This window comes from Pan paniscus, chromosome 9 (assembly GCF_029289425.2).
Source record: "Pan paniscus chromosome 9, NHGRI_mPanPan1-v2.0_pri, whole genome shotgun sequence".
Classification (NCBI taxonomy): Eukaryota; Metazoa; Chordata; class Mammalia; order Primates; family Hominidae; genus Pan; species Pan paniscus.
In genome coordinates, this window is record NC_073258.2 from 109279218 (window position 1) to 109298392 (window position 19175).

The 19175-nt window shown below is 41.6% G+C and overlaps 1 protein-coding gene across 2 annotated transcripts in view; it reads right to left on the reverse strand.

Annotated features, from left to right (window-relative positions):
• Positions 1-19175, reverse strand: part of EXPH5 (exophilin 5) — an 88325-nt gene that overhangs the window by 30443 nt on the left and 38707 nt on the right. For both annotated transcript variants that reach the window (XM_003828338.7, XM_008953728.5), the window contains exons 2-3: positions 5797-5957; positions 3169-3331 (exon numbers count right to left, since the gene is read on the reverse strand). In XM_003828338.7, the coding sequence (XP_003828386.4) occupies positions 3169-3331; positions 5797-5957 (324 nt within the window). The remainder of the gene's footprint in view (positions 1-3168; positions 3332-5796; positions 5958-19175) is intronic.

A 19175-nucleotide genomic window follows, 5' to 3' on the forward strand; every position in this document is an offset into this window, starting at 1 on the left:
TCTGGAACAAGAAAGGAACAACTATAGATTCTGCTTGGCAGCTGAGAAGACTGCATGTATAAGCTGATGACGTACACCATTGGATGCCCTGTGGAAGGCATTTGTGAGATGACGAAGTTACTGAAATTCTATGTTAGGGGCTGAGCACATGTTACATGCACTAGATACCCTAGAACAAGATCCGTGCAAACATGACTTGCAGGAAGATGTTGAGGGAAAGCTACATGTATATATGTATACTTTTCTTGGATTTATTGGCTAGGAATGTATACATTAAAACATGAATGGAAAATATTTTTCTTTTTTCCTGGGGTTGGGATGGAGTCAATCATTTACAAATAGGATTAAAATCATAACGGGACAGTTTGGGAAGTGTATATGTTTGAGAAGAGGAGCAAATCATATTTGAGGCAGAAGTGGTAAATCTTTTTGCTTTTTTTTTTTTTTTGAAACAGGGTTTCACTCTGTCACCCAGGCTGGAGTGCAGCGGCTCACTGTACCCTCCACCTCCCAGGCTCAAGTGATCCTCCTACCTCACCCTCCCAAGTTGCTGGGACTACAGGCTCGCACCACCATGCCCAGATAATTTATCTTTTTGGTAGAGATGGGGTTTCACCATGTTGCTCAAGCTGGCCTCAAAATTCCTGGGCTCAAGTGATCCTTCTGCCTTGCCCTCCCAAAGTGCCGGGATTACAGGCGTGAGCCGTCATGACTGGCCTTTCTTTTTGGATTTTTACAAATTCATCAAGTCGCTGCGTTCCCATGGCTTTTTATCTCTGATATTAGGAAATCAGAGCTTGAAGATACCATATACTTTTATTGGCTGGGCCTTAAAGGGAACAAGTGAATCTGGTGAAATGATGAAGTCCATGTTCTTCTGGGGAGGGTTACCTATTATCCAGTGCATTTCTCAGTTAGAACCAAAGCTTAAAAGAGAGAAAAAAAGTTTCTGATAAGCACGTTTTAAAGTGCTGATCAGAATTCTTTCGCCTTGTATTGATTCTTTTTCTCTGATTTGCAAAAGATCCTCTAAATTGCTTTACTGATTTGTTTTCCAGGACACTGAGTGTGACAGTCAAGCCCTTGATGGCTTCAGCAAGTAGAAACCTGACTGTTGCCTGCAGAGGATGACTATGTGTCCCTGGGCCATTAGTCAGTCCCTCCCAGGGTGCTCGTAGGTAAGGAGGAGGTCCTGAATCACAGTCCATTTTGCAGATTGATTTTCTATTTCAGATCAACACTGCCAAAGAAAGTTAGGTTCTACCTGAGATTATAGAGCCCTTCAGAATGTATGACCTGATTTATATCACCTGTCATAATACAATGCCCCCTTTAATAAACACTTCTTTTCCCACATATAGGATTCATATCCAAATATTTAGGTCACATTCAAATTTAAAAATAAAAATGACATGCTTTTATATTTCATCTTCTGAAACCTCTTAGGAGCAAAACCCAGTGCCTTTAATTATATTCTGCACCAGCAGAATTAATAAATACTTGTCAATATCAATAATAACAAGATAAATGTTAAATATTCCCATTTATGTTTTGAAAGTAAAACATATTTGAAAATGACAAGTTCTGAAAACTGCTAAACACACATAAATATATTTAAATGATGAAATTTATTTTATTTCTGCATGTTGTGTCTATGTTTCAATTCTTCCTGTTAAAAGAGAGCTGCAAGTATTTTGATATCTAAGAAGGACATTTGCTAAACAGAATGTTGCAAGAGTTTTAATTTTTTCCAGTTTGGTCTATAACCGAAAAACATGATACCCAGAATGAAGATTATAGATCTATATCTTCTTTGATCCACCTTTGCAATAATTTGCAATATGAGCTTGGAAATAACTTGCCCATAGAATTAACAGGTTCCTCAACTTTTCCCAGTTTACTGATATTAGATGGTTCAGCTATACAACATTCTGCCTTAAAGAAAATCACCTAAGTTACAAATGATATCACAAATCCTAGCTATACCATGCAGTGGAAATATTTTTTTCTCCCTCAAATAAATATTTACTGGGCAAGAAACACTTCTCAATTTTAAATCCCCCAAATGTGAGAATCACTAGTGTCTCAAAAAATTTTACAAAGAAAAACGACTCACCTATTTGAAGAGTATTTCCTTGCTAGTGACTCTGGTAGCTACAGTCACATAAATCTACATTGTGGTCTGCTCTTTCTTTCATCAGACAAAAACAGCCTCGGGTGAAAGCTGGAAGTGAAAAACCCTCCATTCACCCAAGAGGGGAGGACAGTGGTCTGCTAAATCCAGCAGCCTCATCACACAACCCACCAGCTGCTTGCTGCCTCTTGTTTCTCAGCGACAGTGACCTCCAACAGCTTTTATTTAGTGCTGCAATACACCGTGTGGTTTGACGGCACGCGGAACATATCACGTGCCAAGCCAACACCTTAAGAGGGTGGGAAGCTTTGAAACCAGGAAGACATGCCGAAAATATTTAGCAGTCAGCTCAATTGCACTTAAGCATAGCCTTGCTTGTTTTTCACAAAGTAATCCAACAACGTAATGAGTCAAGTGAACTGATTTGCACAGTTCTAAACTGGGAACCATCTGGAACTAAGTTTCCACTGCTCCTAAAGCTTCTCCTCCCTCACCTTATACATTCTGAGCAAACACATGGGAACAGCCTTCAGTATTTCTAGTAACAGTAATTACATTTCCTCCCTCTGTTTTAGAATTCTATTTTTCTCTAGTCTCTTTGTTCATCTCACATTTTCTCTCATCTAGTCGTTATACCCCAACTCTCCTAATGACCAGGACGTGACCAGGACACATACTCTGCAAAGAAGGAGTAGTTTTTATTTAAATATATCTTCCTGGACAGGGCATAGGCCAGACTCTTGGAGCAGTGGAAAAACTGGCAATCATTATTTCCCAATATTTAACCCATCACTCACCAAATGCACCACCAATGCACTCTGCAGCTCGTTAGAAGTTGGATTTCAGGTGAGCCACATTTCATGATTTCCTAAGAACTTTGTCACTATGCAAGTTAAGTCCCATTTCCTTTGTTCTTAATACCAATTGAATTGAAATTCTAAGAACAAACATTAAACATTTTGAACACAAAACAGGCTGCTGGTCTCTGATATCGGATAACAAATGGGCCGTAACATGACCTGAGTTTAACTCACCCTTTCTGTCCCAGTGATGGAAGCTTTGAAGTCTCCTTTCCAGATTTCCTGAATGAGAACAGGGAAGCAAATGACGATCTGAAGCTCATCCGGGAAGAAAAAGGTGTCGGCTTTTTTTGATTAGTTACATTTTTAGATCTTGATGTAGGTAATTCTATCGGATCTAGAAAAAAAAAATTGTAAAAATTTTGCATCAATTACTTCCAAGTAAATATACTTGAAAGAATGAAGCCTTTGCTCTTGTGTCACTTTCTCCCTCTTATGCAGACTAGAAACAGGGCAGGCAACCTCACATGAAGACCTCAGGGATTAAGGCAGTCAGAGCAACCTCTCTCCTGCGCCTCTGATGGTTCTGCTGCATAGAGAAAACTCAAATTAGTAGGGAATCTTTCCATGTGTACTGTGAATCAGAGCTCCGTAGAGTGTTCCTCCTCTCACCCAAGCTAGGAAATCAGGGACCCCATTCAATTCTCATGTTGCTTAACCATGCTGTCCTTCAGAAGTTTTTATTTCAGTACCTTAAAACCATGGTGATAGATACATACTACATAACTTCTTATACTGAAGAAAGTAAAGGAAAAGGAAATTAAGCCATTTAGATTTTTCTTCATTCCTTTCCAAAATCTATCTCTGTGGATATGTATTTGCTACATACATGGTTTATATATGTGTTTGCATGTAACATATACAGGGTGAGCATCCTAAACCCGAAAAACTTGAAATCCAAAATTTCCCCAAAATCCAAAAAAATTTGAGCACCAACATGGTGCTTAAAGAAAATGCTCATTGAAGCCTTTCAGATTTGGGATTTTTGGATTTGGGATGCTCAACTTTTCAGCTTATATAATGCAAATATTTCAGGATCTAAAAAGATCTGAAATTGGAAATGCTTCTAGTCCCAAACATGTCAGATAACGGATATTCAACCTGTTTATGTATAATATATATGTATAGATAATATATGGGTATTAAAAATTCAAAGGCAACATCAACATATACAAAATCCATAATATTGGCCAGGCACGGTGGCTCACGCCTGTAATCCCAGTACTTTGGGAGGCTGAGGTGGGCGGTGCATCACCTGAGATCAAGAGTTCGAGACCAGCCTGGCCAACATGGAGAAACCCCGTCTCTACTAAAAATACAAAAAAATTAGCCAGGTGTGGTGGCGCATGCCTGTAATCCCAGCTACTCAGGAGGCTGAGGCAGGAGAATCGCTTGAACCCAGGAGGTAGAGGTTGCAATGACCTGAGATCATGCCACTACACTCCAGCCTGTGTGACAGAGTGAGACTCCATCTCAAAATAAATAAATAAATAAAATTAAACAAAATCCATAATATTATAATGATTTTGGACATGCTGACTTTATAAATATTAGGGGAATTTAGGACAAGGGAAAAGTCATCAGGGTATGTATGGGGGTGATCTAAAAAATCTGAACTGTGAGTCTTTTTACATAGATATGTTTATTATGAGAGTTGCAAATATTATCAACATAAAAGTTTAGAAGTATTTTTACATGTTTCATGATGTTACTAATGTTAGTAACATGCAAAAATGCAGTCAATGTGACTCTGCGTCAGTAAAAAGATATTTTATTTTAGTATTTTATAGTTTCTAGTGCACTTTGGTTATCTTTGCAATAGTCCTGTGAAAGCAAGTTTTAGTATCCTTTTAATCTATATAGAAGGCATTTATTAGAAGTCATTCATGGAGTTTACCAAAGTTCCAGAAGTGTGGCAGCTCCTCCACCACCTTCCCTCCCTTCTCCTCTGATCTCTGATTCTCCCTTCCTCCACCCCTCCCCTTTTTCTTCCTCCCCCTGCATCATAGTCATCCCATTTATTTAAGTGCTTACCCTGTTCCAGCTTAATATTCTATTATTTTTTTTTTATTTGAGGTGCAGTCTTACGCTGTCGCCCAGGCTGGAGTGCAGTGGCATGATCTCAGCTCACTGCAACCTCTGCCTCCCAGGCTCAAATGATCCTCCTGCCTCAGCCTCCAGAGTAGCTGGGGCTACAGGTGGGCACCACTATGTCCAGCTAATCTTTGTATTTTTCTGCAGAGATGAGGTTTCGCCATGTTGCCCAGGCTCATCTCAAACTCCTGAGCTCAAGTGATCCTCCTGCCTCTGCCTCCCAAAGTGCTGGGATTGCAAGTGTGAGCCACCCCCGACCCCCTGCCCAGCTTAATACATTATAAACATAATTTTACTTAATTCTCGTAACCACCTTATGAGGTGTAGGTATCATTGCATTCATTTAAAGATGAAGCAACTGAGGTTTACAGAGAATAAATGACTTGGACAGACTCGCATGAATAGAGACAGAGTAGAGATTTGAATCCAGGCCTCTGTTGACATCAGTGTCTATATTCCTACCCACTATGCTATCTTGCCTGATTCAAAAAAACCCAAAAAACAAAAAAAAACCCAAGACATTATTACAGTAAAATTTCAGTTCACTTTTTTTTTTAGTGTATATTGTATTATAAACTTTTGTGGCTTATAACTTTAAAATAGTTCTAAACATGGATTGGTTACATTGGAGATCCACTGGGCCATTATCTACAATACTATGCCACAGAAACAAAGAAATCAACTTTAAATCTAAAATCTTTTTCTTACCATTTTTTGCCGTCTCCTTCCTTAGCCTGTATGTAAGTGGTTGTTTTAACATTTGGCTAACATCTGTTTCATTGCAAAACTTTTTTCTTTGAATTTCTTCAAACCATTCACCAGTCACTCCCTGAAGCCATCTGATATCCCTCTTTGTCTTCTGAAGTTTGCTGAAATAAAATAAAACATCAATGTGGTCTTTATTTATTTTCTTAATATCAAGCTCATCCTTAAATCAATGTACTTTTTTTTTGAGATGGGGGTCTCATTCTGTCACCAGGCTGGAGTGCAGTGGCACAACCTCGTCTCACTGCAACCTTCACCTCCTGGGCTCAAGCGATCCTCCCACCTCAGCTTCCCAAGTAGCTGAGACCACAGACGCATACCACCACACCCAGCAAATTTTCTTCTATTTTTAGTAGAGATGGGGTTTCACCATGTTGCCCAGGCTGGTCTCGAACTCCTGAGCTCAAGCGATCTGCATGCCTCAGCCTCCCAAAGTGCTGGGATTACAGGAGTGAGCCACCTGGCCCAGCCTCAATGCACTCTTTAAATTCATTCACATCTAAGGCCAATCCATGTGATGGGCTAAACTTGACTTAATGGAGGAGCAGCATAATCTGTAAGTCTAGAAAAAAAATGGCTCTAATCAGAATTTCCCTTTCAACAATGCATGTATTTTAGGTGTATTCTTTTTTTTTTTCTTTTTTAGTATTCTTGTAAATATGATGGCAAACTAAAAGTTTTTGCCAGTAGTTAAAATAATCATCAGGCTGATGAGGACAACCTGGATTAAGCAATGTGCTAAAACCTGACCTAATAATGCAATTGAATGATAGATGTTCTAATGACACGCAGAAACTAGAATATTCTCGTTCTGATTACTCATTCATTCACTTGTTAATTCATTAAATGTTTGTTGAACAATGTTAATCAATTTAGTGTTTATGAGGGCCCAGGTAGGCAATGGATTCAACAGTGAATGTAACAAATAGGATACTTGCTTGTCCATCCAGTGGTCAAAGATAAAAGCTAACATGCAGAAAAGAAATTATTGAATGTAACAATCTTATTAATATTTTTTTGAGACAGAGTCTCTCTCTGTCACCCAGGCTGGAGCGCAGTGGTGTAATCTTGGCTCACTGCAACCTCCGCCTCCCGAGTTCAAGTGATTCTCCTGCCTCAGCCTCCTGAGTAGCTGGGATTACAGGAGCCCGCCACCACACCTGGCTAGTTTCTGTATTTTTAGTAGAGACGGGGTTTTGCCATATTGACCAGGCTGGTCTTGAACTCCTGACCTCTAGTGATCCCCCTGCCTTGACCTCCCAAAGTGCTGAGATTACAGGCATGAGCCACCGCACCCTGCAGAATATAATGGCCTTAGATAATGAACTTCTTTACACACAAAAACACAAAAGCCCATGAGTGAGCCCAGGTCTAATGCAAAGGTAGTAACGGATGGGGTAATTTGAGACGGACAGAAAAGCCATGCAGCGCACAAATGTGTCTGCCCCATAATGTCAGAACATGTGGCCTGAAATCCTATTACTTTTTTTTTCTTCTCTCCTCCCCTTTCCTGCCCAATTCTCTTTCAAATGAAAATGCTGCTTTAAGTTCTTAATTAAATCACTGGTTGTTGTGATTTATTAATACTTTTTTCAAAGTAGATCATTTTGCTCTATTTAAGGAAGACCCTAGAACTGTTTGGAAATGAGAGGTGCCTAATCCAGAGGGAGATGTTCCTGGATGGAGGCAAAATGAACAGAAAGTGGAGTTTGAAGAATGATGACAAGGCTTACAGAGTGGTTGTTTTTAGATACTGATGAAAAAGTTAGGCATGTTGTTGGGTTCCAACCTTGGGAGATTCTGCAGCTTGGAAAAGTATTCCGTGTGGCTCAGCAGCTGTTATCCTTTATTCAGGGTCTGCCGTAAAGCACAAGTGTTAGGGTCTTTGTATTGCTAAGGAGGTGATGAGCAAGATATCTGTGAAATGGCAGATTTGGAGTTAAAAGGCAATGAACTGAGATGGCTGCAACTCAGGCTCTTGCTTGGGGCTATGATACTGCTATTTTATAAAATATTCGAGAAAGAAGCCAGAGGTCACCCTGCCCAGACTTGCATTTTGCAAAGCACTAGACAGCAATCAACATGTTCAACTTACAGAATTTGCATTGGTGCCTCCTTTTTTGCCATTTCCACCCTCCGATGCGTGGTACTCCTGTCTTTGTTGCTACTTCATTTATTAACAGAGCAGACTAAGAGATCCTAAGTATCTGCTTCTAACCAATATTGGCTGCCTCTAACTTATGAATGCCTCACTTACTAATGCCCCACATTTGTACACGACCTCCACTTCCTTGGAGCCCTCGCTAATTGTCAGTTCCCCAAAAGCAGGCACCACCCTTTTCTGTTTCTGAAAATATCGGTCTCATTTCAGGAGACAGTCAAGCTACTTGACTTAGAAGTGTTCTATATAAACAACATTTTCCCCCGTACAGGCTTGATGTAATATTAACTCTCTTTTTACAATTTTTATTTATTTCTGCATTTATTTCTAGAGACAACGTCTCACTCTGTTGCCCAGACTGGAGTGCAGTGGTTCAATTATAGCTCACTGAAGCCTTGACCTCCTAGGCTCAAGTGATCCTCTGGCCTCAGCCTCCCCAGTAGCTGGGACCACCATCCCTGACTAATTTTTGTAAAGACAGAATCTCACTCTGTTGCCCAGGCTTGCCTTAAACTCCTGGCCTCAAGCGGTCCTCCCGCTTCAGCCCCTCAAATTGTTGAGATTACAAGCGTGAGCCACAATGCCGAGCCCTGACTCTCCTTTAAAAATAATCACAGTTCACTTAATCGTACCTCAAGCTTTCCTTCCACGGTTGTGTACATATCCACCACTGCCTGCTTCTTTTCTGTCTTCTGGCCAATGAAGCCAGAAATCTGTATTTCCCTGAAAGCACTCAAACACTTTGAATTCCACTCCAGGAAATTTATCTTACAGCAATAACCCCACCCCAAGAACATTAATTTAACTGAGCATCATGTAGTTGCTAACAATAATTATGTAGACAACATAGAATCCTGGGAAAATGCATATGACAAAACATGAAGCAGGAAAATGAAAATACAACATTTATCTATGATTATAGCTATGTAAAAATGATCCCCCTTTTGGGCACACACACACAAAAAATGGAAAACACCTGATGTTTTAGAGTAGAATAATTATAGGTATCATTTCTATTTTTAGCTTATTTTATTATTTTTCACTTCATTTTAGCTTTTTTATTATGCACAATATATGGAGCTATCTCTTCTTTTTGTTTGTGAATTTTTATTTGTGTTGTCACTTTTCCATTATTTTTTTTTTGGAGACAGAAATCAGTAATATTATCATAATCTGAACACAGTCAATATTACTCTTTCAGTGTGATTTTTCTGCTGCATTTCTCACACAATTGTGATAAAATATATCCAGGCTGGGCATGGTGGCTCACACCAGTAATCCCAGCACTTTGGGAGGCCGAGGCAGGATGATTGCTTGAGTCCAGGAATTTGAGACCAACCTGGGCAACATGGTGAGACCCTGTCTCTACAAAAAATTTAAAAGTTAGCCAGGCGTGGTTGCTTGCACCTGTGGTCCCAGCTACGTGGGATGCTGAGGTATATATGTAGTATTCAATATACGTTTGTGGAAGGCCGCCTATGGTGCAAATGCTGGCATACAATGGTAAGCAAAGCAGATAGGGCTCCCACCCTAGAGAGATTACAGTTTAGTGGGAGAGACAGATATGAATCCAATAACAATATTGATATAAGGTAACAAATAGTGATAAACATGACTTATTCACTCAGCACACATTTGAACCCTGGGCAAAGAGCAGTGAACAAGTCCCTGCCTTCATGGGATTTAAATTCTGCTGGGGTGGGAGTGTGTGTGGGGGGAAACAATAAAAAAGTAAATAAGGCTGAGTGTGGTTGCTCTTGTCTGTAATCCCAGTGCTTTGGGAAGCAAGGTGGGAGGATCAATTGAGGCCAGGAGTGAGAGACCAGCCTGGCCAACATAGCGAAAACCCACTTCTACAAAAAATTTTAAAATTAGCCAGGTGTAGTGGTGTGCTCCTTTAGTCCCAACTGTTCAGGAGGCTGAGGCAGGAGGATCCCTTGAGCCCAGGAGTTGGAGGCTACAGTGACCTAGGATCATACCACTGCACTCCAGCCTGGGCAACAGAGTGAGATTTTGTCTTAAAAAAAACAGTAAATAGCTGCTAAGAGAGCATATAACAAGGGGACCTGGGCTGAGGCACCACCAGTGAAGATTTCTCTGAGATGACATAGGGCTGGAAGAATGAAGGATGAAGGATGAGGCCAAAGGGTCGTGGCAGAAGGGTCTGAGAGAGAGCTTTCCAGGCAGAGGGGTAGCCTCTGTAGAGCAACAAGTGCCCCAAGGGAAGAAGCAAGGAACTGAAATAAGGCCTGTGTAGCTGGAGTGTGGAGATGGAGAGAAAGCCCAAGACAAGCAGAGAGGCCACTGTTAGATAATGTAGCATTAGGGGTAAGGTTCTGCAATTTGGTGTTTGGTCATGGAGCAATGATTGATGGCTCAGCAGGGATAAGACCCGTTGGATTTGCATTTTAGAAGATCATCCTAGCTGCAGGTGGAGAGTAGATTCCAGTGCGGGGCAGGAGACCAGTCAGGACACTTGTAGGGTCTAAAGAAAGAGGTGTTTGCTGGACCAGGATGGTAGTGGGGAAGCTGGAGAAAAGTGGAAAGTGTTCAGGGTGACTTAAGGTGAAAAGTGACCCCCAGGTGATGTGTTTTGGGGAGTAGGGGTAGAGACACATCAAAGAAGATTCCAAGACTTCTGATTTACATAAGTGCCTAGAAGATGCCACTCACAGATATCATGCATACATAATCTTCAAAAACCCAAAAGTTAGCACTGCAAAAACTTAACATTACCAAAACTTTAATAACACCTTTAACATCACTCATCTTCAGAGCAATCATTAAGTATTTGCATAATATTCAAGCTAGTATGTTTTTCTTCCTTTATTTATTACTCTCCTAATCCAGGACATTGAGATTTTTCTTTATAAATACTGCTGTAATAAATATCATTGTGCATTTTCTTTTTTTTTTTTTTTTGAGACGGCGTCTCACTCTGTCACCCAGGCTGGAGTACAGTGGCACAATCTCGGCTCACTGCAACCTCCGTCTCCCGGGTTCAAGTGATTCTCCTGCCTCAGCCTCCTGAGTAGCTGGGACTACAGGCACGTGCCACCACGCCCAGCTAATTTTTGTATTTTTAGTAGAGACGGGGTTTCACCATATTGGCCAGGCTGGTCTTGAACTCCTGACCTCGTGATCCACCTGCCTCGGCCTCCCAAAATGCTGGGATTATAGGTGTGAGCCACTGCACCTGGCCATGCATTTTCTATTTTTACAGTGCCTCTGCCAGACACTAAAGTAGAATGATTGGGTCAAAGAGTCAAAACATTTTTGTGATTTTTTTTAAAGTTAAATTTTATTTTTTCTAGAGACAGGGTCTCACTCTGTTTTCTGGGCTGGAGTGCAGTGGTGCTATCATAGCTCACTGTAGCCTCAAACTCCTGGGTTCAAATGATCCTCCTGCCTCAGCCTCCTGAGTAGCTAGGACTACAGTTGCACGCTACTATGCCCAGCTAATATTTTTATTTTTTGTAGAGATGGAGGTCTCTACAAAAGTAGAGAGGTCTCACTCTGTTGCCCAGGCTGGTCTCTCACTCTTGGCCTCAAGTGATCCTCCCACCTTGGCCTCCCAAAGTGCTGGGATTACAGGCATGAACCACGGAGCACAGCCCTTTTTGTCGTTCTTTATACATACTACCAAAATAACTGTACCAATATCACTTATGCCAGCAATGTACAAGTCTGCCACTAGGCATCCTTGGAAGACAAGGTATTATTATTTCAAGTATTTTTATTTTTCTAATATTTTGGTGGTACTATTTATAATTGTTAGTAATTATTTTTAAGAATCTTTATTTTCTTTGTTTAATAAAATATGTTACATTTCTTTGATAAGAGGAAGGTTTGAACCCTTCCCTTATGTTTGTTTAGTAATTATACTTTGTGACTTGGCAATTGAGCGTTTCGTCAATTTTTAAATCAGTGTCTTGGCTGGGCACAGTAGCTCATGCCTGTAATCCCAGCACTTTGGGAGGCCAAGGCAGGTGGATCACCTGAGGTCAGTAGTTCAAGACCAGCCTGGCCAACATGGCGAAACACCATCTCTACTAAAAATACAAAATTAGCCGGGCTTGGTGGCGGGTGCCTGTAATCCCAGCTACTGAGGAGGTTGAGGCAGAAGAATCACTTAAACCTAGGAGGCGGAGGTTGCAGTGAGCCGAGATTGCACCACTGCACTCCAGCCTGGGCGACAGAGTGACACTTCATCTTTAAAAAAAAAAAAAAAAAAAAATCAGTGTCTCAGAGTTCTTTACTGGAATAAGAAATGTTTAATTTAAAAACCAGCTCATTTTTCTTATGTGTTTTAAATAAGAAAGTTTTTGACTTTTTTTTTCTTTTTTTTTGTCATCTTATTGTGATGAGATTGACTTTCATTTTGATTAAATTTTGAATGCTGAGCTGTACAAACCTGACTCTGGCTAAGGCTGTTGGTAGTAAAACATAAATAATCCGTGGATATGTTTATGTTAGTATTTGTTTCCTGAAGATAGTGAGAAATGAAATTCAGACAGTAGTGTCACGCAGATACATGAAGGGGGCAAGATTTTGAAGAAATTCAAATACTTTTTAAGCAGAAATATTTTAAGGATAACTCTGGAGATGGCTGTCAGGAAAGTGATGAACAGGTACAGTCATCAGCCAGAATATTCAAGGTTCAGGTAGTCGATAATGGCATTATGTTTACTATTACCAAAGAAGCAACACAGAAATAGTTTTGACCTTTGATGTAAGGGTGACCCAGGAAGGGAAACGATGACATAAAAGTCTAAATTCAAACTCTCTGGGTACCTGTAATTCATCTTCTTAACCCTACACACCCAAGAGCCCTATGAAGTATAGTTTGTACATTGACAATGGTTAACTGAGCTTCTGGTACTAAAAGGAGCAAAACAATTATAAAATCAGTGGTCTAGATTCATTCATTTACTTAAAAAAACTATCAAATACACTCAACATTAGCAAGTAAAAAAAAATTCTAAACATAAAGTGGAAGTGTGGTGACAAAACTTGAGGACAGTACTTTCTATTTCCACTAGCCTCAGTTTGACAAAGATAACATTTGTTTGTAAGCAGAATTCAACCAACTTCATAACCAGCCTGCACAACGCTCTTCCTCTTCCATGTGGGCTTGTTATATGTTCAGCACCAACTGGGATGTACCATCCACTTTATGCCAATGAGAACCTCAGGGTTGAGAATGACATACATACAGGGAAATTACTAATACACAGCTTGCTTGCTTAATTAGTCCAGCTTGACTCAACATATCACAAGGGACTGTTGTCTACACTTCTAATTTGTTTTACCCTGAGGCTGATCAACTTGATTAAACTAAATCAGGTCTTTTCTTGCTAGGCCAGAGGCCCAGCCCTCTGCTCCAAGTCAAAATGTCCTTTTTTCATTCACGTGAATCCGTCTGCGAAATGCTGCCTTGGATTTCATCCTAGCACCTCTGGAACACACCACTCCTCTTATGTTGCTATTCCTGAGTTAAACTTATTTTTCCTTTATTTCCAGCCTTGAGTTATGACACCCACCTCCCCCTCCTCTTCTTTGTCTTTCCCAACTTAGTCCTTGCTGATCTTTGCTTGTCACTTTTGTTTGACTTTATTCTGAGCAAGGCTTTGTGCCCATCTTTTCTCCAGGACAAATTAATTATGTACTAACCATTTAGAACGTGCTCAGTAAATGATAGCTGTCCATTTATCTCCTGGTCATTGTGTGTAAGTAATTCTTTGGCCCCACTTATCTGCTCCTTGTTAATGATACCCTCCCTGGCCCATTCTTGAGTTACTATCAGGTAGGAGACAGAGCCCAGGAGTAGTGTCAGGTTCTAGCTGGGTGATCTTGGCCAAATATTTAACTTTCTTGGTTTTTCTTTCCCCACTTGTCAAAGAGGAATAAATGATGTGTAGATTGTTTGCAAAGAATTCCTCCACAATTCCTATCATTCCTGGAGGTACACTCCTTGGCAATGTGACTTTTTGCCACTCTTAGGAGGTGGGGTCTCTTTTACCTCTTTCCTAGTGGTTGTCAGGAAAGTGGATGAACAGGTACAGTCAACAGCTGGAAAATTCAAGGTTCGGGTAGTCAGTGATGGCATTGTGTTTACTATTACCAAGGAAGCAAAACAGAAATAGTTCTGGCCTTTGAAGTAAGACTGAGCCAGGACAACTACTGTTAAGAGGCACCTCCTTTCACCTCCTGGAATCTGGGCCAGACTTGCACTTGCTAAGACCAATAGAATATGGTGGAAGTGAAACTGAGACTTCTGAGTCCAGGCCTCAATGGATCTTATAGCTTCTGCTCTCTTCCTCTTGGGATCTTGAGACTTCTGTATAAGGAAGCTTGGGTTAGTCTCCTTGAGGATGAGACCATACACAGAAAGAGGCCTGGCAGAGAGCCATTGCCAACTACCCAACATGTGGGTGAAGGCATCTTAGACCATCCAGACCCAGCCAAGCTGTCATAGTGGTGCCCAATGAGTGATCCCCGGCAACCCACCCAGCTGAGCCCAGACCAAATGGCTAGCCCACGGAATGGTAAGCTAATAAACAGAAGTAGTTTTAAGCCTTTAAATTTTGGGGTGAGACTGGGAGCAGTGGCTCACACCTAAAATCCCATCACTTTGGGAGACCGAGGCAGGCGGATCATTTGAGGCCAGGAGTTTGAGACCAGCCTAGCTAACATGGAGAAATGCTGTCTCTACTAAAAATATAAAAATTAGCTGGGCATGGTGGTGCACGCTTGTAATCCCAGCTACTCGGGAGGCTGAGGCAGGAGAATTGCTTGAACCTGGGAGGCAGAGGTTGCAGTGAGCCAAGATTATGCCACTGCACTCCAGCCTGGGCAACAGAGTGAGACTTCGTCTCAAAAAAAAAAAAAAAAAATAAATAAATAAATAAATAATAAAAATAAAATTTGGGGTGGTTCGTTATGTACAAATTGAAAAAAACATGGATACAGATGAGGTTATCTTGAAGACATCTTCCAGTCTAAAATCTATGGTCAGAAAAGCCTCAACATTCCTACATCACATCCAAATCATTGGGAGATCTTATAAAGCCGAAAGAGGTCTCCAGATATAATCTGGCCAAATACCCTGTCTTCGGGTGAAATCATACCAATAAAAAATAATAACCGATGATATGAATTGAGCTCTTGCCATCTGCCGGATTTCGCAGTTCTTATTGCCAATCCTCACCCTAACACTGCTCCAGCATCGTCCTCATTTACAGAGAGGACATGGAAGTTCTGCTGGAGCTGCCGAACTGAGACGCGAACCCACACGCCTCTGAGTCTAATGTTCTCCTAACCGTATATCTCATTGTCTGTGGGTATTATTAACCCCACTAAGAAACAATGCAATTGATACAAACTTACAGTGACTTTTGCCAATTAAACAGGCAGTAATGAGGATTCAAATGTGATTGAAGAGAGAGCAGTTATGCAAGTTTGAAAACAAACAATTCCCTAAGCCAGGAATAGCTTCCATTTTCTTGTCAGAAAAATCTCAAACGTTTCTCAGAATAGTTCCCTTTATCAGCTCCTCTTGCCAAAGGCATCCATTCCTCTTTTTGATGTTCTCACTTCTCTGTTTATCTCCTCTCCGACATCTCTGACATTTCTCCTTCACTTTTCTGACTCCCTTGCTTCTGTATACACATTGTTTTTTTTCTTTTACAGCTGATCTTCGCGGACCTGACCGTCTTCTTACACCTCGTTCTCCTTCCAGGCAGCTAAGCACCCCAATCTCTATCAACCCTCCACTCCAGCCTTTAAGGACATCTTGCCAAATAGTCCCTTGATCTCCTACAAGTTCAGCCATCAGCCAACCCCAGAATGAAGTTTCCAATTACATCGAATCCTGTGAAAGTGACTTTGTCCCTTGATTTGCAGATCAAAGCAGTATTAAAGTTTTCCTCCCACGCAGGAATCCAAACATAATTTTGTCATATTGCCCAGCAACCACAACACAAGGAAAAGCACAAATGGAGAGGATGGGGCAGGAACTGTATCCCGAGTCAGAGCTTAAACGTCGGGCCAGTGTCATAATGCAAGACGGATCAGGATGTCCAAGCAAGAGCCTTTTCCAAACCCTGAAGCCCCAAGAGACTCACCATCTGGGGAAAGTGTGGCCTTTTGTTCTCCTACTTTAGAAAGGCGATACTTCCAGGTAATAGGTTTCTTATCACTCACCCTCCAGGGAAAGCTTTAAAACAACTGTTGTGTGTTCCCAATCAGAAAGAGGCAGAGTGAAGGAAGAGAAAGCCCTGTGGTTCAGTGGCTGCACCAGTAGCTTTATCATCCGGGGCCTGGTCTCTCTCCCTGTTGATCTTCTGAAAAGATTGTTATTTGAGAGCCTTTGTCCCTGACATCAGAGTCTGCTCTTTGGTTCAGCCCACGGCCAAGACTCAGGGAGGGGCAAGGATTAGAAAAAGCAAGCAAGTATATTGAAAAATGTGTTCTTTTCATAAGGGTAAAGTTAAATCATACACGGAAGTCTGAAGGAAGGGAAGCTCAGATAAGGAAAAGTGGTAAACTTTATAAAGTAAGCAAGCAACAACAACAGTAACAGCAACAGCCCTTTAGGACTCAAAGAGAGGCAACAAAATAATGGCACCAGTTTTTAAGCCAAGTTGGATAATAAAGCCCACTTCAACTCCGTGAATGGCTGTGATAGAGACTGCCTACTCTACGATAAAAAGCAATATTTTCTGTATTTAAAAAATTGACCATTGTATGGTAGCTCATGTCTGTAATCCCAGAGCCTTTGGGAGGCCAAGGCGGAAGGATTACTTGAGCCCAGGATTTTGAGACCAGCAACGTACTGAGACTCCGTCTCTACAAAAAACCCCAAACAAACAAAACTAGCTGGGCGTGCTAGTGTGTGCCTGTAATCCCAACTATTCAAGAGGCTGAGGTGGGAGAATCTGAGCTCAGGAGGTCAAGGCTGCAGTGAGCTGAGATCCTGCCACTGCACTCCAGCCTGGGTGAAAGAAAAGAAGAAAAAAGGCCGGGTGCTGTGGCTCATGCCTGTAATCCCAGCACTTTGGGAGACCGAGGTGGGTGGATTACTTGAGGACAGGAGTTTGAAACCAGCCTGGCCAACATAGTGAAAGCCTGTCTCTACAAAAAATACAAAAAAATTAGCCATGTGTAATGGCAGGTGCCTGTAATCCCAGCTACCTGGGGAGGCTGAGGCAGGAGAATCACTTGAACTGGGGAGGCAGAGGTTGCAGTGAGCCGAGGTCGTGCCACTGCACTCCAGCTTGGGCGACAGAGTGAGACTCTATCTAAAAAAAATAAAATAAAATAAATTGACCATTGCAACCCTTCTGGATGTTTCTTTTACAAAACACAAACTCACAACAGAAGGAAAAGGTAAGTTATCTAAGTAACAATAAGGATGTGTAATTCCCATCTGGTTCAGATCACAGTGCCCTTGGTCTCTCACCAATAGTCACCCTTTACCAATAGTCACTCTCAAGAAGGTGCTGTAGAAAAGACTTGCTGTCCACCCTGAGGTCAGACTTAGGGTTTAAGTGTCAGTCCCTCTTGTAGCTCATCAGAGCTCTTCTGTTTTCATAGGTTTACATGATCCCTTTTTGAATGTATACCTTTTACCTGAGCCAGCTTGGAAATCACCCACTGTAACTTCTGTATTTACCAAATTACACTGAATAACTTGTCATGTGCCTATTTGGTTGTGTCACCAGGCTGTCAGCTCCTTGAGGACAGGTGCTGTGTCTCATTTGTTTTGGTATCCCCACGGCCTAGCACGGTCCCAGACTCATGGTCGATCAACATATATTTGCTCAATCTAGGGGATAATAAATGAGTTCTACCAACTTATTCTGCCATCATTGTGAAGCAGTTCAGTTGCTATTTGACATAAGTGCAAGATGTGATCCTGTACACAAATTAAAATCATGTGTGTAAAAAGTAATTTTTCCATAGGAATAATACTGGAAAGCTAATCATAGCTAACAGTTACAGAGTGCTTGCCCTGGGCCAGGCACGTTACACGTATTAACTAATTTAATCTTCACAAGAACCCTTATGAAGGTAGATAATATTATCCCTATTTTACCAATGAAGAAATTAAAATACTGAGAGGCTAAATTGAAATCAGACTTCCTGGGATGAATGTGGCCCCTGACCTTTTTTTTTTTTTTTTTTTTTTTTTTGGTGACAGGTTCTTGCTCTGTTGCACAGGCTGGAGTGCAGTGGTGTGATCTCAGCTCACTGCAACCTCTGCCTCCTGGGTTCAAGTGATTCTCCTGCCTCAGCCTCCTGAGTAGCTGGGATTGATTACAGGCATGTGCCACCACGCCTGGCTAATTTTTGTAGAGATGGTGTTTCGCCATGTTGGCCAGGCTGGTCTTGAACTCCTGGCCTCAAGTGATCCTCCTGCCTCAGCCTCCCAAAGTGCTGGGATTACAGATGTGAGCCACCATGCCCAGCCGCCCTGAACTTTATTAACTGGGTGTGATTTTAACCTCTCTGTGCCTTAGTTTGCACATTTGTAAAGTGGGGATAAGAGTAATAATATCTCCTGGAGCTTTTGTGAGGACTACTGGAGTTAATGCATGTAATGCATGTTCCTGGAACAAATGAAACACTGTCATTGTGACCTGTGAAATGTGCAGGATGGGTGGTAAAGGTGGTGGAGGGATAATGGGGTTGGGGGGTGGGAATTATGTATAACCACTCCCAACACAAAAGAGATCTATGGTAGTAAAGAGAATCATGGCCAGGCACAGTGGCTCGGGCCTGTAATCCCAGCACTTAGGGAGGCCAAGGTAGGTGAATCACTTGATGTCAGGAGTTTGAGACCAGCTTGGCCAACATGGTGAAACCCCCTATCTACTAAAGATACAAAAAAATTAGCCGGGCGTGGTGGCGCGCTCCTGTAGTCCCAGGTACTTGGCTGGCTGAGGCAGGAGAATCACTTGAAGCTAACAGGCAGAGGTTGCAGTGAGCCAAGATCGTGCCACTGCACTCCAGCCTTGGGTGACAGAGTGAGACCCTGTCTCCCCCCGGCCTCCAAAAAAGAGAGGGAATCATCCTCAGATTTCCTTAAGAAACTCAAAAGCATCAGCTATTTGGCAAACGCCCAACAGATCCACTCCCAGATTTCTATGTTGTACTT